At 40.1% G+C, this 27,813-nt stretch overlaps 2 protein-coding genes across 10 annotated transcripts in view; both read right to left on the bottom strand.

The window, feature by feature from the left end:
• The window catches only part of CCDC62 (coiled-coil domain containing 62), a 42,296-nt gene extending 31,167 nt beyond the window's left edge, over positions 1-11,129 (bottom strand). For 2 of the 9 annotated variants that reach the window (XM_087423365.1, XM_014787151.2), the window contains exons 1-5: positions 10,944-11,128; positions 8,174-8,366; positions 5,158-5,324; positions 2,408-2,509; positions 236-407 (exon numbers count right to left, since the gene is read on the bottom strand). In XM_087423365.1, coding sequence (XP_087279491.1) covers positions 236-407; positions 2,408-2,509; positions 5,158-5,324; positions 8,174-8,366; positions 10,944-10,979 — 670 coding nt within the window. In that variant the 5' untranslated portion in view covers positions 10,980-11,128. Of the gene's footprint in view, positions 1-235; positions 408-2,407; positions 2,510-5,157; positions 5,325-8,173; positions 8,367-10,943 lie in introns of all 9 variants that reach the window. The other 7 variants (XM_014787155.2, XM_087423368.1, XM_087423370.1 and 4 more) reach the window with 5 other exon arrangements.
• Positions 11,130-15,069: 3,940 nt separating this feature from the next.
• On the bottom strand, positions 15,070-27,112 carry DENR (density regulated re-initiation and release factor). Its single transcript, XM_004430037.3, has 8 exons — positions 26,983-27,112; positions 25,910-26,024; positions 22,055-22,074; positions 21,259-21,343; positions 19,166-19,249; positions 16,733-16,849; positions 15,471-15,610; positions 15,070-15,363 (listed from the first exon to the last, which is right to left on the bottom strand). The coding sequence occupies exons 2-8, from the start codon at positions 26,013-26,015 to the stop codon at positions 15,319-15,321; spliced, it is 597 nt and encodes a 198-aa protein (XP_004430094.1). The 5' UTR covers positions 26,016-26,024; positions 26,983-27,112; the 3' UTR covers positions 15,070-15,318.
• Positions 27,113-27,813: the final 701 nt, after the last annotated feature.

The raw sequence follows: 27,813 nt of genomic DNA, 5'->3' as shown, positions 1-27,813 counted from the left end.
CACGGAGCCGGCCCAGGATTACTTTTAAAATATAATGTATTATGCAGTTTCCCCCAACTCTGTTATTTATCTTGTAACACAAAAATTGCAGCATAATTCTATACAAATGAAATGAATATTTCATGGTAGGACCTAAAGCCAGCAACAGACCTACTCTCAATCATAAGATTGAGTGAACCCAAATGAAGAAATATATTCCCAAGATAAAATGCTTAAATTTATGTCTCTTCCTTACCTTTTAGTTTATTGATTTCGATCTTAAGTGCCTTCAATTTCTGCTTATAATCTTGCTTTTCTTTCACAATACAAGTCTCCACCATCTTAGCATCTCGTAAGGCATGCTCTAACAATTTAAATTTTCCTGAACAGTCTGAAATGTGATTGACTGCCTCAATAATATCTTTGTCCTAAAAACCAAATTTGAAAACTGTTATATAATATTTTTAAATTCTAACGAATCAATACAAAAATATTACCCTCATTAAGATCTCACTGTGTGCCAGGCTTCGTTCTAAGCACTTCTCATGTGTTAACTCAATTAATCCTCACAGTAACTCTCAGAGGTAGGTACTACTGTTATCCCCACGGGACAGACAAGTCAACAGTAAACTGCCCACGGTAACACAACTAGTTAGTGATGGAACCCCAATTTTAACCTGGTCTGCTGGTTCCAGAAACCATGCACAAACCATCATAACTGTCTATCTCAGAAAGTTTAGAACCAGACAATTTAATTACCTAAGAAACTGTAATAGCAATTGGAGTGCCGGCCCTTGAAGGGGGCTTACTCTCTGGATTACAGATAAATCCCATGGGCCCCACTCTCCCTCCCCTTCTTTTCATCTTGTTAAAATGACAGACTCCAAGACCTCATCCCAAACCCACCAAAATCAGAAACTCTTATTGTTGAGGTGGTTGTTTTAATTACAAAAAAGCTATCTGCTTACTGAAAAGCAATTCAAGCAATAGCTGAAAGTATAAAAATAATAAGTAAAAGTTCTCTCCCTTCCCTACTCACCTGAAATAACCTTTTTTTTTGAGGAAGATTGGCCCTATGCTAACATCTGTTGCCAATCCTTCTCTTCTTTTTCTTTTCTCCCCAAAGCCCCAGTACATAGTTGTGTATCATAGTTGTAGAGTTGTAGCTCGTCTATACGGGACGCCGCCTCAGCATGGCTTGATGAGCAGCGAGTAGGCTGGCGCCCAGGATCCGAACTGGCAAACCCTGGGCCACCAAATCGGAACGCATGAACTTAAACACTACACCACTGGGCCGGCCCCTGAAATAACTATTTAAATTATCAGGTTTTACCCTTGCTTAAGCAGATGCTATAGCAGAAACAAGCGTTTCTGCTACAGCATCAAATATGCCTTCCTGAAAAACCTCACGGTCTGTACCCTCACACTAGGAGGACTTACAGGAAAAACGGGGTTGAAGTAGACCATTCAAAAACTGATGGAACTTTGTGATCAGACCAGCAGCAAAAAACAACAGTCCTAATGAACACAGTTTATAAATATGAACAGTTTAGCAAATGCCAGTGTAGATATATCAGTCAATCCTTTTCAGGCTTAAACCTGGGACCCCTTCTTCCTCTTTTGTCAGTGTCCTGGAGGACGTTTGCTTCTAATGGAGACCATTTTCATTAAAATAAAAACTCTAATTCTGGAAGTACAGCCTTCTTAATGAGTCCACTTTTTTCAAGCAGGGGAACTGCCTCTACAGCATCTCCGTTAGTACTCACAGTTTTGCCAGGGAGTTTGCTATGATGGAAACCATAGTGGTTGTTGAAGTCACTAAACTGGTCACTACTTGACTAAAGACAATTCTGTAGATTTTAATATTTTCTCTTTAATTTTAAGAAAGCTTGCCCCTGATCACTTCAAAACGTTAATGTGCCGGGAAAAGTCACATATGAATTAGCATGAGTTGTCCCATTCTACCAACATCATTCCCCTACTCACCAGGTGTCAAACACATGTGTTATGGTAGAAGAGACTCTTTATCAATCACTGTTTATGGCATATTAGAGACCATATCAATGCCTGATTGCTAACAGTTTTTCTCTCCATTTTAAAAAAACGTTAACAAGCAATCTGACTGTCAATGACTTCATGAGACTTAATAATGGATACCTCAGAAGAAAACACATTAATCTAGGCATGCTATACCATGGAATGGGCCTTGGAGACAGAGACCAAAAGTGGAGTCCCACCATCTCTCAGTGCCTTGAGGAGATCATTTTAAACTTATTTCCCTCATTTCCAAAACCAGAATTTAAAAAGGAGACCAACATTAGTAGCTCTACCTATCTGAGTTGCTATGCGACTTACGTAAGATAATGTATGTGATCGTACTTTATAAACTACAAAGTGCCCTGGCAATGGAGGTATTATTTTGAATTACCTTTAGCTTTATCATGGTAGTGAGAGCCTGCTCCCGAGCTTGTAATTGTCCTACCTGAGCAGAAAGTTCCACTAATGTGTTGCTGAGGTTTTCGTTTCTAGCCTACAAGGGAACAACATATAAAATACTAATTGAGTCATTTAAAAGCTTTCATTACTATCACTAGCTACAATCTGTGCTCATTCTTCTTTTTTTTTTTCTTTGTTTAACTTTTTTTAGTAACAAAGTGGGCTAAGTAAGTAGTCATCAAAAAGAAATACAAATGTCTATTTCTCCATTACCTCTAACATCCTCTCAATAATTGTGTTTGGCCTACTGAGTTATATTGGTTATGTTTATAAACAAGGCATAATTCTAGCTTGGCAAGAAAGAAGAAAATAAATGAAAGAATGAAAATTGGATTAGTAAGAAACTTCCTTTGGTAGCATAAAGTAGCATTAGTGAACTTCTGTGCATTTTTTTTTACTTTATGTTGAAAGAACTTCATATTGGGGTATTCCCACTTATCAGAGTTTTTTTTAAACCACAGAACTATATCTGATATAATTATTGTGTACAGGATGTATTTATTGGTTGGAAAAAATAATCAGGCTTTTTTTTTGCCTCCCCAAAGCCCCAGTACACAGTTGTATCTTCTAGTTGTAGGTCCTTCTAGTTCTTCTATGTGAGCCGCCACACAGCATGGCTACTGACAGACGAGTGGTGTGGTCCCGAGCCTGGGAACCAAACCCAGGCTACTGAAGCAGAGTACGCTGAACTTTCACTAGACCATCAGGGCTGACCCAATAATCAGGCTTTTTAAAAGATAACTTAGGGCCGGCCCTGTGGCTTAGCAGTTAAGTGCGCGCGCTCTGCTGCTGGCGGCCCGGGGTTCAGATCCTGGGCGCGCACCGACGCACCGCTTCTCTGGCCATGCTGAGGCCGCGTCCCACATATAGCAACTAGAAGGCTGTGCAACTATGACATACAACTATCTACTGGGGCTTTGGGGGAAAAAAATAAATAAATAAAAATTAAAAGATAACTTAAATGTATATTACTAAGGGAAAGGAGCCAATCTGAAAAGGTTACATACTATATGATTCCAACTACAGTCATGTACCACATAACAACATTTTGGTCAATGACAGTGATCCCATAAGATTAGTACCATATAGCCTAGGTCTGTAGTAGGCTACACCATCTAGGTTAGTGTAAGAACACTCTATGATGTTCACACAATGATGAAATCACATAATGACACATTTCTCAGAACATATCTCTGTCGTTAAGTGACTCATGACTATATATGACATTCTGGAAAAGGCAAAACTATGGAGACAGTAAAAAGACCAGTGGTTGCAGGGGTTGTGAGAGGGAGGGATGGAGCACAGAGGATTTTTAGGGCAGTGAAACTATCCTGTATGATACTACAATGGTGGATACATGACACTATATATTTGTCAAAACCCATAGAATGTACAACACCAAGAGTGAATCTTTAAATGTAAACTATGGACTTTGGGTGATAATGATGTGTCAAGGTAGATTCATTGATTGTAACAAATGTACTACTATGTGCAGAATGTCCAGAGTAGGTGAGGCTGTGTGTGTGGGCGGGCAGGGGGTATACGAGAAATCTCTTTATGGTTTCACTTGACTTTGCTGTGAACCTAACACCGTTCTAAAAAATAAAGTTTATTAACTAAAAAGAAACAAAAAATCTTCCTGCTATGCACTGAATTGCATTCCCCCAAAATGCACATGTTGAAGCCCTAACCTCCAATGTGGTGGTATTTGGAGGTGGGGCCTTTGAGAGATAAGCAGGTTTAGATGAACTTGCTCACTCTCTCTCTCCCCAATACCTGAGGTCACAGCAGGAAGGGGGCTGTCTACAAGCCAGGAAAAGAGCCCTCACCAGAAACCGACCATGATGGCCACCCTGATCTTGCACTGCCAGCCTCCAGAACTGTGAGGAAAGAAATTTCTGTTGTTTAAGCCACCCACTCTATGGTATTTTGTTATGGCAGCCCAAGCTGACTAATACACTTCCGTTTTTTAATTCAATGTATCAGTAGATTCCAGAATAGCTTTTACTTATTTTACAGCTAGAAACTGTCTAGAATAGTAATCTGAAAAAATTAAAAAGGCATAAAATAAAATCTATACTATTATTATGAATTATTAAGACTCATTACCAATATCTATACTGAATGTCACTACGAAACAAGAAGAATATAAAAGATATAACAAAAAAAAATAATGGCTTTCTTTCTGTGCCTCTCACATAGCAAGAGCTCAAAAAATATCTGATGACTGACCAGTTAGAACTGAAAACTGAAAACTCTGTCTTACAGATTTTATTCCCCATATGCCACTAACATGGTGTAGATAACATGGGGTAACTGATATCCCATATCAGATAAGACACAATTATTTAGAAAGCATGATTTGAAGCTATCAAAACTTGATGATACTGATCTCAGACTTTGAAAAAGGCTTTCTAAAATAACCCACTATTGATAAAATGATAGATGCTTCTAAACCAAATGGCTAAAAGTTACAAAAGGGTTGTAATGAAGCTTCATCTCCAGCACTAGGCAGCTAACCAAAATGGTACGATGAATACAAAACTATGATGATAAACGGATGCATATTAATTCATACACGCGCATATGCATTTTTAATGGAAACATTTAAATCTAATTTTTCAATAACTGAAACACAGACAGAATTTGGGCTAGTGAAGCTGAGCACGAAATAAAACCAACCTCAAGGTCTTCAGAGAGGAGAGAGGAATGGGTTGCCTTTTGAACCATTTCCTGAAGCTGTAGCTGAGTCTTCTGAAGAGCCGTTTGGCATTCAATCTGATTAGATTCAAGGGTTTTTACCTTCTTCGTGAGTGACCTGATTATTTCAGTTCTTTTATGTAGTTCACCTGAGGGAAATTTCATCAATAACTTATTTGTGGTCAGATCTGAAACTTAAAAGGCATTATTTTCAAACACATGGTTAAAAAGTAAGCATGCTATTGTCAAGCCATGCTGTGGCAGTCTCCCATATAAAGTAGAGGAAGATGGGCACGGATGTTAGCCCAGGGCCAATCTTCCTCAGCAAAAAAAAAGAGGAGGATTGGCAACAGATGTTAGCTCAGGGCTAATCTTCCTCACATACACACACAAAAGTAAGCGTGCTAAATAATTTTTTAAAGGATAATTCTTCTTTAAAGTTTTTATTATGAAATGCATGACACTGTACCCTAGTCAAGAAATAGAACACTGTCAGCAACCTAGAAGCGCCCCTGTATGTCACTTCCTGCACACATTCTCTCCAATTTCCACTTTCCCAGCCACCATATTGATCGTAATCATTTCCTTGCTTTTTATTATAGTTTTACCACCTATGACCACATCCCCAAAAATAGAGTTTAATTTGAACCATACATAAATGGAATTACACTCTATGAATTCTTCTGTTTGCTTTTTTCACTTAAGATTATGATCTTGAGATTTATCTATGTTGTTTTGTGTAACTCCTGTTTGTGCACTGTCCTTGCTACATAATATCCCACTATATGATTATGCCAAAATTTATTTATCCCTTCTGCTATTGATGGTTGGGTGGTTTCCACTTGGCAGCTATTATGAACAATGTTGCTCTGAATATTCTTGTACACGCATCTTGGTGCAATTTTGTGTGAGTTTCTCTGGAGCCTTGCTACTCAAAACGTGGACCTTGGACCAGCAGCATTGACATCACCTGAGAACTTGCTGGAAATCAGACTCTTAGGCCCCTGACCTACTGTATCAGAATCTACATAGTAACATGATCCTTAGGTAATTCATGTGCATATTGAAGTGTGAGTATATTCCTAGAAGTAGAAATGATGGGCCATAGTCTATGTATATCTTCAACTTTACTAGATACTGTCAAACAATCTTCCAAAGTAGGTGTACCAACTAACACTCCCACCAGCAGTGAATGAGCCTTCTCTTGGCTCCACACCTTTATCAATACCTGATATTTTTTGCCAGTCTGGTAAATGTAAAACGGCATCTCATTATGGTTTTATTTATTTATTTATTTATTTATTTATTTTTTTTAAAGATTTTATTTATTTTTATTTTTTCCCTCCAAAGCCCCAGTAGATAGTTGTATGTCATAGCTGCAGATCCTTCTAGTTGCTGTATGTGGGACTCGGCCTCAGGATGGATGGAGAAGTGGTGCCTCGATGCGCACCCGGGATCCGAACCCGGGCCACCAGCATTGCAGCGCGCGCACTTAACCACCAAGCCACAGGGCCGGCCCTCATTATGGTTTTAATTTGCATTTCCCTAAATACTAATAAGAACGAGAACCTTTTTACATATTTATTGGCCATTCAGTTTTCCATGAAATCCTACCCAAGTTTCTTACTCATTTTAAAACCAGATACTAATGGCTACATATAATCTGTTATCTTTTTTGTGTGTGTGTATGAGGAAGATCAGCCTTGAGCTAACATCCATGCCAATCCTCCTCTTTTTGCTGAGGAAGACTGGCCCTGGGCTAACATGTGTGCCTATCTTCCTCCACTTTACATGGGACGCTGCCACAGCATGGCCTGACAAGCAGTGCATCGGTGCGCGCCTGGGATCTGAACACTGGCCGCCAGTAGCAGAGCGCGCACACTTAACCGCTACACCACGGGGATGGCCCCTAATCTGTTATCTTTGTTCTTTAACATGTTTATATAAAAGATATTATATCTAATGTACAATTATCTTAAACACTATGTTTACGTGTATATTTGTGTGGGTGGGTAGGGTCAGAGTAAAATCAGATGGTCATCAAAGAAATGGAAGAATGATACATATTTAGATTGTCATACTTACAGGATCCTTTATGTAATATAAGGAAAAAAGATGGTGCTATACAGTTATCTTTCTTTTTTCTTCTTTTTTTTTTTTTTTGTGAGGAAGATCAGCCCTGAGCTAACATCCATGCTAATCCTCCTCTTTTTGCTGAGGAAGACCAACTCTGAGCTAACATCTATTGCCAATCTTCCTCCTTTTTTTCCCCAAAGCCCCAGTAGATAGTTGTATGTCATAGTTGCACATCCTTCTAGTTGCTGTATGTGGGACGCGGCCTCAGCATGGCCGGAGAAGCGGTGCGTCGGTGCACGCCCGGGATCCGAACCCAGGCCACCAGTAGCGGAGCGCGCACACTTAACCGCTAAGCCACGGGGCCGGCCCTACAGTAATCTTTCTAGTGTTTTCCCCTCTAATACATTCTAGTATTAATGTAGTGTCAGTAGAACATATAGATTTTAGGGCAGCACTAAAGGGATGACAATTAAAATATGATACAAAAGAAAATTTTTGCAAGCCATTTATGAAACTGCTGTAATTATAAAAGATGACTGTCTTAGGTACTTAAGATCAAGTTCAATACTAAAAGTTTAAAATCTTGGAATCAGTTCAAGAGAAATGGCTAGTCCTAGGCATCTTTATTCATATTCTAGCTCAAGATACTTTCCTTGAGATTCACTCTTGCCACTCCAGGTTGACTGGAGCTCTACCCAGCACCCTTTCCACAATTTAGCACTTTGTTTGCCCTACTGTGATTCACATTTGTGTTTGTCTGTTTGATTATGAGTGTTCATAAAGCCCTCCTATCTTCAATTAAACTAAACTCCAGGACAGCAGGGTTTTTGTCGAGACATTCCTTCTCTGTCTTTCCCATAAGCCCTTTCAATGTGTTTGCATACAGAAGTGCAGAACAGATATCACTGGACGTATTTCTGACCTTCTAACTTGCTGCAACGCTCTTCCAAAGTCAACACTTTCTGCCGATCCTCTTCCCATGAAAGAAGTTGTCTCTGATGTACTGCAACCATATCATTGAGCTCTCTATCTCGGTCTTTTAATTCTCCAATGAGCAGCTGCAGCTCTTTCCGTTGTTTTTCAATAGTGGAAATCTCAACTTCTGACCCGATGTTCTAAACATAGAAAGTGGTTTTACACGAAAATAAGACTAATCAATAACATAAATCAGCCAAAGCATATTTTCCAAATAATTATTTCTTCTTTTGCTGCCAATTCAAGGTAGTTAAATTACCTGTTATTCACTGTTTATAACATGGCATCAAAATTATGTATATTTAAAACAAGTTCACACCTACTGTGCACGCTGTCTCTATCATTTTCTGTCATATCACACACACCACTCTTAAAAAGCAGGACGGTTTGTAAAACCTCCATGGGCTAATCACAAATAAACCCATTGCTACTTTTTTTTTCTTTGCTGTCGACCCTCTCCTTGTATCAATCAACAATATTATCTTTCACCCTGCCCCAGCAATTCTGGAGCAATCAAATAAAGGGAAACATGAAATAATTACTGTTTAAATGTAAATAATTCTCATAACATCTAACACATCCGCATACAGTCTACCAAGAACAATTTAATATTGTGAATGGTCCAAACTCAACACACCTATTTAAAAACAAATTTTGGGGCCAGCCCGGTGGCTTAGCAGTTAAGTGCTCGCGCTCTGCCGCTGGCGGCCCGGGTTCGGGTCCCGGGCGCACACCAACGTACCGCTTCTCCTGCCATGCTGAGGCTGCGTCCCACATACAGCAACTAGAAGGATGTGCAACTATGACATACAACTATCTACTGGGGCTTTGGGGGAAAAAATAAATAAATAAATAAAATTTAAAAAAAAAAAAAAAAACAAATTTTGCAGCAGCCAGCCCAGTGGCCTAGCGGTTAAGTTTGCACACTGTGCTTAGGTAGCCCAGGGTTCGCCGGTTCAGATCCCGGGCGTGGACGTATGCACCACACATCAAGCCATGCTGAGGCGGCATCCCACATAGAGCAACTAGAAGGATGTACAACTACAACACACAACTATCTACTGGGGCTCTGGGGAGAAAAAAAAAAGGAAAAAAGGAGGAAGATTGGCAACAGATGTTAGCTCAGGGCCAATCTTTCTCAAAAACAAACCAAAATAAAAACAAATTTTTTGTAAACAAAAAATTTCAAACATACACAGAAGACAAGAGAACAGTAAATTCCCATGTGCTCAGTACTTAGGTCATACCATTATCAAGATTTTGCCACATTTGTTTCAATTTTCCTTTTTCTTTTTGTTGTTGATAAAAAATACATTTTACTTTTACATATTTCAGTACGCATCTCTAAAAATGAACATTTTTATATAACCATGATGCCATCTTCACACCTAACAAAATTATCTACAATAATTCCTTTTAAGCATACATCATTTGAAAGTCTAGTGCAGTGAAGTTGGTCTGACCTAAGTGTGAATCCAAAATTAGCCACTTGTGGCTCTATAACCTTGGGCAAGTTACTTAACTTCTCTAAGCCTTAGTTTCCTCACCTGTAAACTGGTAATACAGCACTTTAACCTCTTAAAGTTGTGTGGATTAAGCGAGATAAGCTCTGTAAAGCACTTCCAGTATTTGGCACAGAGTAAGCACTCCACAAACATTAGCTATTAAGATTATTATATTTTGAAATATGGTACTATCCCCATCTATGAAATAAAGACTACAAGTGTTACTTTAAGAATTCTATTTTAGGCCGGCCACGTGGCTTAGCGGTTAAGTGCGTGCGCTCCACTGCTGGCAGCCGGGATTTGGATCCCGGGCGTGCACTGACACACCGCTTCTCCCACCATGCTGAGGCTGTGTCCCATGTACAGCAACTAGAAGGATGTGCAGCTATGACATACAACTATCTACTGGGGTTTTAGGGGGAAAAAAAATAAAAATAAATAAAAAAAGAATTCTATCTTAAAGACAGTAGTTAAAAGTTCACCAGAGGCCCATGTACATCATTACTGCTTTCTGAAAAATAAATAATAATGACGAATAAATTACAGTTACTCACTAGTAACTTAAACACAGAAAATGGAATTTGGAGTCAAGGGATTCCAAGTCACTGGATGTGAACTCCAGTCTTTGGTAAGCCATTCATTCATTCACTCACTCACTCACTCATTCCACAAATATTTACTGACACCAAGTGGCTGGGGATACAGCAAGGAGCGCGCCCGCAAGGAGCATATCTTCTAGTATAGGAAGACAAGCAATATGTCAAATATACAAAACACTTTCAGCGTACACCGAGAAATGCAAAGCTTGGGCAAGTTCACTTTCAAGGCTTTTTGGTAAAACGAAGTTATGAGGGCTCCTCCACTCCCTGGTTACTGGGAAGTAAATTAAGGACAGGAAGCGAGGTGGCGTATACAAAAGCAGCTCCATAAATGCCCACTGTTGTGGTTAAAAGTGAGACCTAGTACTCGCCACTTGTCTGCGTCTGGGCTGAAAGACAAGTTTTCATTAAGGTAGGGAAACGGCTGTGACGCTCCGTTTTTCCTCCGCGGACTGGGTATTGTTTTAAATTTTAAGCAGAAACCGTCCTTAAAAACCACCCACGTTCGGCCACCATGCACGCTGTCCCCGGGGTTTGCTGTCCGCCGCAGGGCGACGCGCCGGCGGAAACGGCGAGCCCGGGGCGGGCGGCAGGCGCGGAGGCGGCCGCTCACCTGGCGCCCGGCTATGAAGGTCGCCGACGGGATCATAGGTGTTTCCTCGGAGAAAGTCGGTGTGCGCAGCGTCACCTGAGAAACGCCATAGGCGCGCCTGCCCCGAGCGGCGGGGGCGAGCCCCGAGCCCCGGAGCCCCGTGACCTCGGGCCCCGCGCAAGCCACCCCAAACGGCCTGCCCAGCGGAACGCGCCCGGTCCGCCCGGCCTACGGCGTCGCCGAGGGGCCGGCGCCGCTCTCGCGACAGCTCGGCGGCCGCGCGACCCGGCGCGGGAGGGAGGCTGGCTCCCACCCCGGCCTCGTGGGGCCCGGCCGGCGCCGCTCTCCCGGCGTTTCGTTCTCCCAGATCCGGGTCTGGGAACTCTGGCATGGTTTATGAGACTGTAAAATCCATTACTCACTGTCCGCAAAGAACCGGCTGTTTACCATTACCTAGTGGATGATGAAGAAAATTAAAGGCCGTTTCCGTCCCCAACACCCTAGTTTATGACATTGCTCACTTATTTTCCTCTTCCCCAACTAAACTGTGAGCTCAGTCTAGTTAGCTGCTGTATATCCCTGGCACTGAGGGCGGTACCTGGCATTCAAACGAATAAACGGATGCAGGCAGACGCCAGCCCTGATAGTTATTAGTTGCTGGCCAGCCTAGCAGACAGCTCTAAACTAAGAACCACAGAAGAAAAAAGAAGAAAGTTCTTTTTGGACTCCTGATGCAGCTCTTGAACAGTACGAGACCCTTGGCATTTTATCATGATAAAATTTACCACATTCTGGATTGAATCTAAGCTTTTTCATGTGTTGTTTCATAGTCACCCCTTCTTCCCCTATTTACACTTCACATTATGTAGAAACCTGACTAAGAAGAAATAATACTTATCACATTTAACCCCTGCCTGCCCGTCCCCAACTGCTTAACCCATAAGATGGCATTACTGGTAAGACAAATGACCAAAAAGAGTGTTATAGTATTTCAACTTGACTTTTTTGGTTGACTATGAATTAGCAAAACATGCCTTTGTGTTCATGAAAGACAATCTGAAAATGGAAAAACAAAATTAAATTTTTTTGCTTTGAAGCTTCACTGATTTGGGTGACACTTGCCTCCTTAAGATAGTCTTATGGTTAGGAGAACCAAGACAATGTCTTAGGATTTAAAATCAAGAAAGTAAATTCTGACTAGTTGTTAAAAACAGCCTATCAGTAGATGCTATGCAGTAATCTTGGAATGAGAAAGATGAAAGGGAATGTGGTTGAATTTCAATTTCCCAATTGAGAAGCATTTTAATTCACATGCTTCTCAAATTTCAGCATGGCAAGATTTGCTATTTTTCTAGGAAGTCCTAAAACACTATTATTCACCAGGGAACCACATGCTTAACACTCACTGTAAAAGTAGGAATAAAGAAGGTAGTAATAAATGAGGCTCATTTTATGAGATTATGGTTGGTAAATATTAATTGAATGTGGTGAGAGGATCATCATGACTAGGAGATCAAAAATCTCACTATTTTAAGTTCACTCCCACAGGTTTTCTTTCTTTATTTTTTTAAAGTAACTTTGGATCTTTGTCCTTATTTTTTATTTATTTTTTTCCCCCAAAGCCCCAGTAGGTAGTTTATGTCATCGTTGCACATCCTTCTAGTTGCTGTATGTGGGACACGGCCTCAGCATGGCCGGAGAAGCAGTGCGTTGGTGCGCGCCTGGGATCCGAACCTGGGCCGCCAGCAGCGGAGCTCGGGCACTTAACCGCTAAGCCACAGGGCCGGCCCCAACAGGTTTTCTTTAAAACCCAAAAAATCTTTAAAGAGAAGATACAACTTTTTAAGATGACATAAAACGATGTTTCATGAAAGCTACAAGAATTACACTGCATCTGATTTTACACTCATTCTAATTTAAACTCATGAACTAAACAGACTCATTTGAGTCTCCCTACCTTATTTCCTAAGTAATTTAGTAAATAAAGTTCTTGTTTAGTGCTGAGTCCACTTTCAGTGACCCTGTGCATAGCAGAGCTGAACCTTGCCCGGTCTTTTTGGGCCATCCTCTCATCTTTCGGAGCTATGTCCGACAATGCTCTGCTCTGCCTATTCATAGATTTTCATGGCCAATTTTCTAGAATTGGAAGTGGGTGGCTAGGTCCTTCTTCCTAGTCTTAGTCTGGAAGCTCCACTGAAACCTGTCCACCATGGGTGACCCTACTGGTATTTGATATACCCGTGGCAGAGCTTTCAGCATCACAGCAAAATGTAGCCCCACAGCATGACAACTGACAAGATCGGTGGTGTGGTTCCCTGACCCGGAAGGGAACCCGGGCTGTGGCAGTGAGAGCACTGAAGCTCAACCACTAGACCACCAGAGCTGGCTAAATAACAAACACAGGATCTACAAGGTAGAATTCATCTTTAAAATAATAATTTACCAACTTTTTAACTATGAGTGAGAAAGCTACCATGAATTATATCTTAAGCAACAGGCATCTATGTAATAACTAAATAACTACTGAGGCATCTATGTTATAACTAAAAAATTTTAAATCACTTGTCAGCATCTATTTTTTTAAATGAATAAAATACTACATATCAAAACTGTATTTGTGTTTGAAGTTGCCAGCTTAATCATGGCAAATCTCTTACACATAATGAGATAAGGCTGTTTAGAGGGTAGTATTCTTTTTGCTAAAAATACTAGACTGTGAAAACATTTTCATATACATACATAAAGAGAATGTATGAATTAAAGTCAACCTTTGAACTATTAATACATTTTCATCAGAGATTAAACTACGCTGCTTTTAAATTTCAGGTCACAGAAAAAGATTCACACATGTTATACACAAGGATAATTTTAATCCTGCATTTTCCTGCAGTAACAGCCACTGCTGGCTTATATGGATTGAAACTGCATTTGCGAAGAACTGTGAACATTAAGAATCTTTACATGAAGTTACATGTCCTGACACAAGCACACAGACATCTTCCAGCACCAACAGAATACATACATAACACATACCAAATGGTCTTGATGGATAAATTTGCTTCATCAGATAATCCTACTTAGTAAACTTCAGTTAAGGTAGAATTTCATTTTCTCAGTTCACATCTTCATTATACATTCTTTCTAAGATTTTAATTATTTTTAAAAAACAACTCTTTCATTCAAGACTGTAATTTGCATGGCAATAAACAATGACAAGGGGTTCTAAATTTCTTAAAGGCGTCTACAGTAATTTAAAATACCATGAGTCTTCTTTTCAATTTGTAGCACCTGACTTAAGACTTTTATTAAAAACAAAGTTTAAATTTATTTACTGCATTCATTCAAATTCATTGTCACTATTTCTCTTGTGAGAAAAACATGTTTCAATTGCTATTTCCCAGACTATATATTGAACATGGATGTATATTATTTTCAATTACTTAGCAGAATTTTACTTACATAATTTATAGCCAGAATAACAACTCTCAGCCTCTCTGAATGGCCTTTCACTCAAAACAATGATAGTAATGTATAAAATGGATTTGGAGTCTGCCCACAACTTAACATTACCAAACATGTTTCCAAGTATTCTTGGAAAATATTTTAAAATATATGCATAATATTCTACCATATGATGCACCATCATTTCTTTAACCATTTCCCAATTGTTCATTTATATCATTTGCAAATTTTTGATATTATAAGTAACACCGTGATGAACACCCTCATCCATAGTTTTAAGCAAGGTTGATTATATCTTCAGGATAATGTCAATAAAGTGTCTTACTGGGTCAAACAGTGCAAATGGTTTTAAGGCTTTTAATATACTTTACCAAATCATCTCCAGAATAGCTTGAACAACTCCTAACCACAGGAGGTTAATGTGGCACAAAGTGGACTTGGTTGGTAACAATGAAGCAAATTCAACCACAAAATCTATTAGATGCTCAAGCATCTCAAAACTATCACACCAAAGAAGCAAGGAGACAGTTATTACTGGTGATGAAGCCAAATGCAAATTCTTTAAAATATTACTCAGCTTTAAATCATGATTATTTAAAAATAATCAACAGAAAAGCTTTCCACAAAAAGTCTACAGTGTTTTTCCAAAAATAAAAAGTTAAAAAGAGAGAAAGAGAAAAGTCAGTACCAAATGACCAAAAAATTTTATTTGACTAAATTCTATTTCATGCATAAGCATGACAGTCACCCCTGTTCATTAGACTTTGGCAATAAAAAAAAACAAGCAGCCTTGTACAGAACAGTGAAAATGCCAAGGGCGAGGGTAGTCTACAGTTTTACTGTAGGATAAATATATATATTTTTAAAAGGCCTCTCTCCCTTTGGCCCTATCAACTCTCAGTTCAGATCATTAAATACAGACAAATCTTCAAAATCACTTCTTCACTTCTCCAAGATCTTCGATGCTATCGTCATCCACCTATAAAACACAAATAATTACATTTCATGAGCTATGGTAGTAAATAATATGAAAGCAACTTGCTTTAAAAACTTATTTCTACAGATGCACATGTTCCATATACTCACCTCGGGCCATTTTTCCTGAATGACATCAATTATGTCATCTGTGAAGTCTCCCTGAATGATGATTTCATCCTCCCCTGTTACTGAGGCACCACAGGAGAATTTCTGAGCAAAAAATCTTTGTGCTTCTTTAAGATCAATTTCTGTTATTTTAAAAAAAGAAATAGCAATACTAAAATTGGAATCATACATCAAAGATATTTTCCGTTCTGAAATTTAATCTGCATTTTAAATTCATGAAACAGATTGCATTAATGGGTTTCACATTACTACTTTCAGAACAATAATTACAACTACCATAGGCAGAGGTCTTAACAATTCAACTTATATTTTCAAGGTCAAATAAAGCCTCAGTACATAAAAACAGCATAATCCATACTATTCATAACTCATATAGTAAGATCAAAATAAATCCAGGAACACATTAATTTCAACATTACATATACACTTCCAAGTACAATGAAATTCTTTTGTTTATTCTTTTTTATAAAAGAAATATTTATAGCAGAGAAACAAATGTAATATTTATAATGTGGTCCAGTGATTGTTTTTCAATCTGTGGTGTCACATTGTTTACAATTTCACTATTTTTTTTTTTTGGTGAGGAAGATCAGCCCTGAGCTAATGTCTATTGCCAATCTCCCTCTTTCTGCTGAGGAAGATTAGCCCTGAGCTAACATCTATGCCCACCTTTCTCTATTTCGTTTATGGGACGCCGCCACAGCATGGCTTGATGAGTGCTGCGTAGGTCCACCCCTGGGATCCGATCCTGCAAACTCTGGGCCGCCGAAGCGGAGCGCGTGAACTTAACCACTACACCACTGGGCCGGTCACTATTGATTCAAGGCCTCCAGGAACTTAGGGGCTCTGAAGCAGGACATTCTACTGCTACTCACCTTTCCTCACCCTCTACTGTCATTCCCAGAGGGGACAAGCTGTTCTGCAACCCTTTGCCACCAAGCATGCAAGGAGAGAGAAGTGGCATACATAGACTCAAAGGGAATCCTATCTAGCCCTCCTTATTCTACATAAAATGTGCCCAAGCAGGAATTCTGGAAAGGAGAAAGTTAAATCAGTTCTCTCTGCAAAAGATTTTTAAATTTCTTCAAAATTTGATTTTGAAGCTATACTTAGAAATGCAAAATCTCATTTTGTATCTTCTTAGCAAAAAACATATCTGTGAAATTTTCATATCAGATTAAAAAAAGAGAGAGAGAGAGAGAATGTAGTTCATACATTTTAAACATACTTAAGCTTCAACTCACCAAAAGTTGCAAGGCCACACACTCTTGTTACATATTTCTTCTTTGCTCTGGGAATTTTGGCTATCGTAACCTTCTGTGGTACAGTCTTCTTTTTTTGTTTTATTTGACCCCTTCCACCTTTATTTATTAAGAAAGAGCTCAGCATTAATTGTTTTCTTTTTAACATAGAGAATATTGTCTTTAAATCTGTTAATTTTTGAAAGGTACTCAATATTAATTTCTAAAGTTTCTTTTTCTAATATAAAATTAATAGACACGAGTATTCAGTCAATAAATATTTATTAAGTAATATGTGCTAAGCACTGCACTAAGGGCTGAGGACACAAAGAGGAACAGGACAGAACAGAGTCCCTCCCCTCCAGGACTCTCAGTCTAGTGAAGGGAGAAAAAAAGAGTTATAGCAACCTGAAATAATACTATAATAGGATCCACGAATATGGCACTATCAGAGCTTTGCAGAGGAATGGCTTACTCTGCTTCCAGAGGACAGAAAAGATTTCCCAGAGGAAGAGGCATCTAAGTTCTTGCAGAATAAGGAATTGTCCAGGTGAAGGGAGAAGGGCATAGAAAGGACATTCCAGGAAAAGGGAACAAGTACAGAGATAAGAAAAGGCATTATACTTGAGAACTACACTTGTCTTGATGAAGGATGCTTACAGATATGTAGCAGATGAAGCCAGAAAAGCAAAAGATTACGTACCAGTCATTAAAGGACTAGTACGTCAAGCTCTGTTATTTTATACTGAGGAAGAAGAGAAGCCACTGAACGACTATGCAGGAGTGAAACAACCAGATTTATGTTTTATCAAGATCACTCTACAGTGTGCAGTGTGTGTCTGTGAAGAGTAAGGCTGATAGAGAGGCCACTGACCAGGCTCCTGCATTAGTTCAGGCAGAAATTAATCAAAATCTAAACAAAGCAGTGGCAACAGCAATGGCCACCAGGCACAGGAAAATCAGAGTAAAGAGGAGAAACAAGAGAATTTAGAACTGATTAAAAGGGGCAAAGAGAGAGAAGCTAAGATGGGTCTTGGGTTTCTGGCTCAGATGATGGGATAAACTGTGCTATCATTAACCAAAATGGGGAATACAAAAGACGTAGATTTGGGACTTGGTAAATTTATTTTGAAGTGCTGCATTTGAAGTGCCTGTGAAACCATGCGCATTTCCAGTCTAGAGACACAGGCCAGGACTAGAGATACAGATTTGGGAATTATAAGTGTAGAGTGGTGGCGGAATCACCCAGGGAGAACATGCAGCATGAGGAGGCCAGAGGGCCAAAGATGGAATCCTGGGAAACGCCAACTTTGAAGGGACAGAAGGGAAAAGAGAAGTCTGCACAGAAGACTGGGGAGAAGGGATAGGAGAACATGGAAGGAAGAACGTCACAGAAACCAAGGTAGCACAATACTTCAAGAAGAGATCGTGCAAATGCTCTTACTATGTAGCAATTACCAAATCACTGGTCACTCTTATTAGAGGAGTTTCAGTGACATGAAAGTCAGGTTAGGACTGACTGAGGACTGAACAGTGAACGACAGAACAGCAATGCGGGCAGTGAGTAGTCTTATTAAATAAGTGGCAGGGAAGGGGAGGGATAAGGCAAAGAAAGATATGGTGGGGGCCGGCCTGGTGGCATAGTGGTTAAGTGTGCGTGCTCCGCTGTGGTGGCCCAAGGGTTCGCAGGTTCAGATCCCAGGTGCACACCGACGCACCACTTGTCAAGCCATGCTGTGGCGGCGTCCCATATAAAGTAGAGGAAGAGGGGCACGGATGTTAGCCCAGAGCCAATCTTCCTCAGCAAAAAGAGCAGGATTGGCATCGGATGTTAGCTCAGGGCTGATCTTCCTCACGAAAAAAAAAAAAGAAAGAAAGATATGGGATCTTGGGGGAGTTTTTTTTAAAAGATGCAAAATCCTGAAAATATTTATAAGCTAGTTTTAGTCATAAGGGAGAATAATTAAGGAAGGAGAAACAGGCAAGGACAAGATCCAGAGTACGAGGAATTAGTTTTAGGAGAGAAGAGAGAGACTGGTGTAAGTAACAGCTGTAAAAAACAAAAAAAAAAATACAACTGAGCTGACAGAACTAATGAGAGAATAAAATCTTTCATAAACGTCTTCACTCTAATTAAACAGAATACACAGGTATGTTAATAAGGTAACAAAGTTTTCAAATCATAAACAAGTTGCTTTTTACCTGTATATAGACGGCAAATAAAGCATGTTTTCTTAGGTCCAATTTACTGATAAAGCCCAAATCATACCACATCAACCATCCTGAGAACATGATTCTGTATCCCTCTGTATGATATACATATGGGATTACAATAACAGGTAGATGTTATCCACTTTGGGAAGGCTTTCATTACTTATTTCTTCTAGCAGAGGGAAGGTATGTTTGCGTAAATCAAATAATAGATTTAGGTCTCACCTCTCTTTTGTTTTTTCTTTTCTTCCTCTTCCCCTGCTGTTCCTTGACCCTCGCTAATTCCAACTTCCTGTTTGGGTGAATTTTCTAGATGTAAAAACGAAATCCAAAAGCATTATCATCACTTCATACTAACATTAAAAAATCACCTTGAGCAACCTCATACACAAATAAGGCATTTTACCAATAATTGAGCGTGACATTTACAAAGCAAATGATTATATTGCTAGATTCCTATCAAGGCTAATTCTGAAGTCATCATGGTTAAGTGTATGGAGACAGAAGACAAAACAAAGTCTGATATGTGAGGAGTAGGATTTTTTCAGCCTATGAAAGGAGCATAAAACACTCAGACCCTGAAAGAGTCTTTAGCATCTAAACATACTAATCTTGTTAACAGGAAGTCTGGTCCCAAATAAGAAGAGCTTCCCATTCCCTCCTCAAGTCACATCATGTCCTAGCAGGTCATATTCAGGGCCGACCATGTAAGACTGACTGTCACACCAGACTTGAGAGTTCTCATCTGACCACGGACAGTGAGTGTACGGGTACTACCCAAAAAGGCCTTATCAAGTTTTAGGGGTTGTGCCTGCTTCATGGAAATAATCTGAAAATCAAAGTGGGAAATAGTGGGATAACACTGGGTATCTCTGATAGGCCTGTTCCCAGCCCAGGCTTTCCCTTCTTCCTGCAACTGCCTTCATTTTTACCAAGCTTGTAAAAGAAGCCATCAATTTTAGCAAATTGAGGAAATCTGATCCTCCGAAGCCTTCCTTACCTCTGGCAACAGCAACTCCATTCTTCTAGCTGCTTGGGCTAAAACCATAGATGCTCCTGTTTCTCACATCCCACATGCAACATATCAGAGAACCCTATCGGCTCTACCTTCAAAATATATCCAGAATCTGACCACTTTTCACCACCTCCACTGCTACCATTCCGGTCCAGGTCATCATCATCTCCTGACTGGATTACTGCAGGAGCCTCCTATCTGGTCTCCCTGCTTTGCTGCCTATGCCCCGCTTCAGTCTATTCTCAACACACCAGCCAAAGATGCTGCTGAAACGAAGGTCAGACCTTATCACCCTTCTGCTCAAACCCGTCCATTAGCTCCTCAACTCACTCATAGTAAAAGCCAAGACTTGGCCTTTAAGACGGGGTTCTCCAGGGGCCGGCCCTGTGGTGTAGTGGTTAAGTGCTCCCATTCTGCTGCTGGTGGCCTGGGTTCAGATCCCAGGCGCGCACCAATGCACTGGCGCACCACTTGTTAGACCATGCTGTGGCGGCGTCCCATATAAAGTGGAGGAAGATGGGCACGGATATTAGCTCAGGGCCAGTCTTCCTCAGCAAAAAGAGGAGGATTGGCATGGATGTTAGCTCAGGGCTGATCTCCCTCACCAAAAAAAAAAAAAAAAAAAAAAAAAGATGGGGTTCTCCATGACTTCTCTGACTTCATCTCCTACCCCTCTCCCTTTCCTCTGATAAGCTCCGGACACAAAGGATCTTTTGTTTACTGCTTTATCTTAGGATCTAAAACAGTGTGGAGCATATAGTATGCTCACAAGAAATCACTTGTTAAGTGAAAGAGTGAAAATATATTTGCCCCTAAATCTATTACTTTTCTTTATATAAGAAAGTTGATACTTTGACCTATCCTGTCTCAGAGAGATAAAACACAGGAAGCAGTGTGTGATTTTATATAAGGAATTTTAACCCAAGAACTTAAAATGGTTTTAAAGTTAGTAGACATAGGGCCGGCCCCGTGGCTTAGTGGTTAAGTGCGCCCGCTCCACTGCTGGTGGCCCGGGTTTGGATCCCGGGCGCGCACCGATGCACCGCTTCTCCGGCCATGCTGAGGCCGCATTCCACATACAGCAACTAGAAGGATGTGCAACTATGACATACAACTATCTACTGGGGCTTTGGGGGAAAAATAAATAAATAAAAATTAAAAAAAAAGAATAAAGTTAGTAGACATAGATAAATATAATTCTATAATATCCTACTAAAGGAAGACTTTCATATCTTTAAAATAATTCCTTAGGTGCATTTGTTTCAGGTATACAAGCTTCAATGAAAGAAAAAAAGGCTCATACCTACAGTAAGTTTTGCAAACTCATTTGGAAAATTCTTCTCTAACCATTGTCTACATTTAGCAACATCAGGCATATATTCACAGTACTGTTGGGGGAGAGAGAACAAATTGAGTCGTAACAGAACATTTTCAATCAACCAATACATTTTAATTAAAAATCATTCCCTATACTTGCTATATCAAGAATGATAAAAACTAACTACTCCCACCTGATATCTTATCCACAGGAAATCTGTATTCAACCAAGAAACACCATAAGAAATTAGAAATTAAAAAGGATTAGACACCTCCTCACCGTAGTAATTTATTTCTTCTCCATCAAACAGAAGGGCCATTAGAAAAACGAGCAAAGAGACAAAAATAAGCATGTCTATTTCTTGCTTTGGGCATATAGGTGTCTCATTATTTTCATGACTTGCCCACAGAGCCTGACTTAGAAGCTTATTAACAGAAAGTCTTACACATAATTTAATTTGTGCTTTCTCTCCTCTGCTTGGATGTTAAATTTTCGCTTTAAAGTTACTCATGTTTTATTTGCTGACTATTCACGAGTTTCATGCAAAAATGCAAACTGTATAGCCAAGTGCAAAAGATGTACTCAAGACTCAAAGTCTAAAGAAAACAATTTGTAAGACCATAAAATTATTATAAACCAAAGTTCTCTATAAAAGGTTGAAACTCTACTATCAAATGATAGAAAATGAAAAATAAGAAAAAGAAGTTCTCAAGCTAACTCTAAAATCAATGATCTCAAATGCAGAAGTTAAAAAAGAGAAAAGAATTTTAAAAGGACTTACCTCTGTTGGTAATGAACAGACTGGGGAAATGGAGAGAAAAAAAGATTTGCAAATTTAAATATACACATACACACACACACACAGCTCATCATAATTTTTATTTTAAATTTGACAAAAGGCTTCATTTCTACTTTTTCCTCTAACTTTTCTGTACTAGTTTGCAAATGCTACCCATCACCCCTTTTTTTTTTTTTGAGGTAAAGGGCACACGGTTAATAGATATTATCTTGACTTTTTTGATCTAAAGAAAGATGTCTCCTTCAGTTGATGCAACATCAAACTATACCAACTTGCATATCTTCAGGTTTTACCACAACCACTTCAATGGATCTGAAACTAAGCTAAAATGAGAACAATTCCCCATACAACAAAGCTTGAATGGAGCTGGTTACCTCTTTTGATAGCTTTACCAAAACAGCCACTACTTGATTTATTCATACTACCACATTTATAGAAGTCAGTAGCACTTTTGCTACCATTTCTTTGAAATATAGTTTTCCTTCTCTTTTTTTATATTATGCTACATAAGATCATGAAACTGTAAAGCTAGAAGGAACCTTGGTTCAATCTTGTCCTTGTAGAGCCTGCATGGGCTAATGGACTAGAAGAACTCAAAGGGTTTCTCAGTTTTAACTATAATTCTATTAGGTCAATTGCTGATTTTGTTTTCATTTTTAAGGCAAAGAATGGAGTAGTTCAGTGTGCCTAATGCCTTGAGATTTATGAGGGAGAGGCAAGGTGGTACACCATTACTAATAACAGCAATTAACATATATTGGGCACCTAGTATGTGTTAGGCACTTTGCTACGCTTTATAGCCATTATTATGTTTAATCGTCACAACCCTATAAGGTAAGAATTACCATAGCTGTATTACAGATGAGAAAAATGAGACTTCGTGTAAGTAACCCACTTGCATCTGGTTAGAACAGGATTTGAACCCTGGTCTGTTTCTGAAGCTCATGCTCTTAACCACTGAATTAGATTACACAACTATACAGGCAATGTAGCTGTGTGCCAGCCAGGTGACAGTGATCGGACTTCTCACCCCACCATCACTATTTTATAGATGACACCCTACAAAAGGTTTAAATAGCTCATCCAATGGCAAAGATGGTATGCGGCAGAAGAAAACTGGAATCTAGCATCTCTTTATTTCAAGTTTAGAGTTCTTTCCACTAAAGCTCTTCCTAATTACCAGAGCTCTATCATCCTCACAGTTCAAGTTCAAATACTAGTTTTGAACTATACTAGGTATAGATATCCAGCCACAATTATATACACACAATTATAGGTTAAATACCATTACAGAAAATACCAAAGCTATAAAGCACCATTTAAAATAATATTCAGTTCAGCAAAATTCTAATACAATGAAGATACTTGGACAATTCTTCCGAGTTCACAGTTATTTGCTTTTAAAGTCAATTTCCCTCCACAGATCACTTACTATTTGTAAACTGTCGCTTTTCAATGCAAAGATCTAGTAGTCATCTTCTAACTTCACATCACTAATAGTGGAACAACCTGACATTATGTACCTGCTGATGTGATGCAATATGAAGAACAATGAAACCTTCTGCTATGGTCTGAACGTTTGTGTCCCCTCAAAATCCATATGTTGAAATCCTGATACCAAATGTGATGGTATTAGGAGATGGAGCCCTCAGGAGTATTATTTCATTTATTCTTCTCAACAGCCTTCTGAAGTAGGCTCTACTATTATCCATTTTATGGATGAGGGAACTGGCCAATGTCACACAGTGAGTGAATGGCCAAGCCAGGACTCAAACTCAGATTGACTTCAGAGTCTGAAGACAAAATGTCTCCCTGGAAATGAACCCATCCTACCTACCCTTGCTTCTCACTATACTCCAACCAGCATTCTGCTCCAATGAGCCCTTTCTTTTCCCTCTCCCCTGAAGATATCATATTAAATCTTGCCACCATATAGTTCTTATGAATTCCTTCAATTTTCCTTGCAAATTCTACCTATTACCTAAGGCTTCTCACTTCCTTGGAAATTTCCCTACTTCCCTCTGAACAAAGATCCCTTCCTTTCCTGAACTCCTAATTCATAGTTATAGTCAGTACCATTTAATTTAGCATTTAATATTTCCTAAGTGATTCTCCTACAACTAGATCTTAAATTCCTTAAGGAAAAAGTAACCCTCTCCCCATCCCAGTGCCTAGAATATTAATACAAACCAGGGAAGGAAATGAAAATAAACCTTTCTCAAAAAGGTTAGGGACCTCTGGTCGACACAAATTATCACTGGGGTGGACTGCAGATTTAATTGTTGAAAAGCCACTTTAGGAGTAATAGAAGCAATTCAACAGGATGATTTTTATATACCATACTTCATCAATTCCAATTTTTTTTCATTTTTATAAGGATGCATCTTATAATTATGGCATGTCAATCTGACAATTTTTTCTTTCTTAGTGGAACCTAAAATATGGTGCATCTTGTAAAATATGGAGTCTTAGCTTCGATGAAATAGGGTACAGAGAACAATAGCTCTTAACTATATCTGACAAACATGGACAAATAAACCGTACTAAACTAGTATGCTTTTCTAATAATAATAATAATAGTTAGCACTTATTGTACTATGTTCTTGTGTTAGCTGCTGTACCAGGAGCTTTATATAAATCATCTGACTTAAGATGTAATCATCATCTTCATTTTACAGACCTTAAGAAACAGACCTCTAACCCTTAGTGAAATTAGGTAACTTGCCCAAGGTCATATAGCTGGTAATGCTGGAGTCAGGATGCAAACCCTGGTCTGTACTCCAAAGGCAAACAATATAACCAAATAAGACCAATATTATAACAAAACTCAGTCAACTCTACCAAAAGTTCCCCCGCCTACTCTATTACTGAGGCATTTTATACTGATTTTATTTTACTATCAAAGACATTCAGTAAGTGATAAGTTGATAGAATTTCTAACTCAGTGACATCACCTCTCCTTCTATAGTACTTAACTCCAGATGAGGTCTCTATCACACTCACAGAACGTAAGGTCCACGAGAAAAAGGACCTTTTCTGACTTATTCACTACTCAGTCCCCAGAACCTAAAACAGTTAGGCACAGAGTAAGTGGTCAAAAATATTTACTGAAAAATTTAATATTTACTTGCCCTTTTACTGTCTTCTATCCACAAATTTTTCCAAAACTTTCCAAGATGCTAATAAAATTACAGCATTTCTAATTCACAAATATTTCTGTATTGAAAACGAAGAAAAACACTCAAAGGGAAAAAGTCCCTTTGAGGGACTTAGATTGAGTCCCTTTCAATCTAAGACATGTATTATTAATCAAAACAAGAACACTTTCCCAGGACTGTCCTACTACCCATCATCTCCAACCTCATCACCTTCTACCCCTTACTGACACCCTCCCTATACTATACTAATACAAAGCTGCTTATTTCTCCACAGACACGCGTCAAGCTTTTTCTTCCATAGCTGGTCACTTAGTCTGGGATGCCCTTCCCCACTTCCTCATCCCGTCCTTGTCTTCCCTTAAGACTCAATATCTTCCAAGAAGCCATCCTTTAATAGCCAGACTAGCAAGTAACATTAAGCTGAAATAATCTGTTTACACATCTCTATTTCAACTGGACTGTAAGCTTCTCCAGGCCAAGCAGCAAGACACAAGTCACAAGTCACAGAGACTGGGAAAAGCTGTTAACCCATCTTCATCAATCTCCCCACCTCCCAATTAAGGATTCCCAAATGACAAAGACAGATGAAAAAAGGATTACCAGGACCAAATGTGAAACTATTATCACAATGCATAGAAATACAGTGAATAAAAGCCATTTTCTGCCTTTCAACACTTGCCTCCACAGTAAAGGACTCGAAGTGGGTAATCCGCATCTAACTTGGTATTGCTCCTTGGGTCTCCTTTGCAATCATGCCCACCAGATTCAGAAATGTCAGCAGCCATCTCACAAACCTGTAAGCAAGGAAAATATCACATCTTCTGGAGGAAAGGCAAAAGGGGTAAAGGGGCACATATGTATGGTGACGGATAAAAACTAGACTATTGGTGGTGAACACGATGCAGTCTATACAGATATTGATACATGATAACGTACACCTGAAGTTTACACAATGTTATAAGCCAATATGACCTCAAAGATAATTTTAAAAATAATAATAACACATCTTCACTATTTTGGACCAAGACCTCAGAGAAGCAGTGTTCAGGTGTAGTCTCACATCCTCTCACTAGAAATCCCCCAACCCCAAATCTGTTTCAATTCTCTGTTGTTAAGTGAAGAAAGACACAAGCTGCATTAGGATTCACAAAATATGAGCAATTCTGAGCACACCATTTACCAGGTCCACGGGTCTACACGGAAGCAAGTGACAGGGAGACTCGTAGCAAATGGGCCGTGACAAATGGGGTCCGGGGGGCACTAGTGAAAGAGGAAGCAATGGGAAAAGAGGATGGGGAGGATGACTTCGGTGGAGACGGGGCAAAAGGTCTGGAAGGCATGCAAACTGCAGCAACAGAAAAGCCCACAAAGCAGCTGGAAGAAGAGGCTGGAAAAGCCTACGAAGGTGGCGCCCAGAGTGCAGGGTGTGGGGGCAGCTAACAGCCAAGGGAGGGACACAGGAGTCAGGAAAAGGGGAGTGGGAGGGGGCGGGGAGACGAGAGTCCGAGGGGAGAAAACTGGGGCAGAATAACCAGGATGGGGCAGAATGTAAGGGCACTGAGGCGACAAGAGCGGCCAGGTGCGAGGGGGCAGATCTGAGGCGAAGGGGCAATCCCGGGGACACCAGAGGGGCCCATGTGGGCGGGGGTGTGGAGACGCCCGGCCCGGCCCCCTTCCGCCGGGGAGCACCTCAGCTTCCCCCACGCTCTCTACGAGCTTCTCGGAAGCGGGAGAGGCATGAGGGATCATTACCCAGGCGGTCGCACAGCCTCCGCCGCCTCCGCTCCCGCCACTACCGCCAGCTGAAGCGACACATGCAACTCCTCTTCCCCGGCTAGGGCCGCCCGAGAGCCCGTCTGCCAGCCGCGGTGCCGCGAGACAATAAGCCTTTATCGCGAGATTCAGGCCGCCGCTGGATGGCTGTCGCGAGAAGCCTGAAGGCGGGGGCGGAGAGGAATTGGGGAGCATGCGCATTTAGCTCAGGGGCGGAGCCAAGCAGCCGAGAGGCTAACAGCCAGTAGGCGGTGCTCGTTAGCCGTGGTAGGGGATGGTGCCTGGGCTCTGGTCGGCGCGCGGAAGGGCTTGCTGATTGGATAGCGGAGACGTGCACCTAAGTCAACAATGACTCCATATTAATAAGCCGGGGAACGTTGCCCCGGAGTCTGGGCTGCATCCTGCAGTCCTGACTAACTTCCAGTCTGCTGGATAAGTCACTTCTCTGCAGGGAGGTTACAGCTGGAATAAGCGTTTGATTTCATTTCAACACCGTTCCCTATATTGGCGGAATTGATTCTTGAAAAGACAACGCTATTTAAATTTTTCTCATCGCCTACAGTCTCACCACCGTAACAGCTATTTTCATCACCTTCTTCGTGTTTACCTATCATTACGTGTGTTGTAAATTGGAATTAATCTCTCTCAACTCAGGCTTTCTCGCAGGAGGTGAAGTCTGGTAGATGTGTTTTAGCTTTGCTTCCATCTAGTTGTTTCATTTGGGAAAATCCCTTCATGTCCACACTCAGCCTGAGTCCCGTTTGTGAAGTGGGCATAACACTACAACACTTGCAGGGCTATGAGGGTTAG

The sequence above is a fragment of the Ceratotherium simum genome, chromosome 35 (genome assembly GCF_057802395.1).
Source record: "Ceratotherium simum simum isolate JZ-2026a chromosome 35, ASM5780239v1, whole genome shotgun sequence".
NCBI classification, from domain to species: Eukaryota; Metazoa; Chordata; class Mammalia; order Perissodactyla; family Rhinocerotidae; genus Ceratotherium; species Ceratotherium simum.
This window is presented reverse-complemented; position numbering and strand designations above follow the sequence as displayed.

What these genes read in the sequence shown, in the direction of transcription:
- DENR (XM_004430037.3), bottom strand. Translation starts at nt 26,015, where the DNA reads ATGGCTGCTGACATTTCTGAATCTGGTGGGCATGATTGCAAAGGAGAC. An exon ending in TCTGTTCATTACCAACAGAG is followed by an intron (nt 21,344 to 22,054) that starts GTAAGTCCTTTT and finishes CTCCCCCAACAG; the next exon opens with TACTGTGAATATATGCCTGA. An exon ending in GTTTGCAAAACTTACTGTAG is followed by an intron (nt 19,250 to 21,258) that starts GTATGAGCCTTT and finishes TTTTACATCTAG; the next exon opens with AAAATTCACCCAAACAGGAA.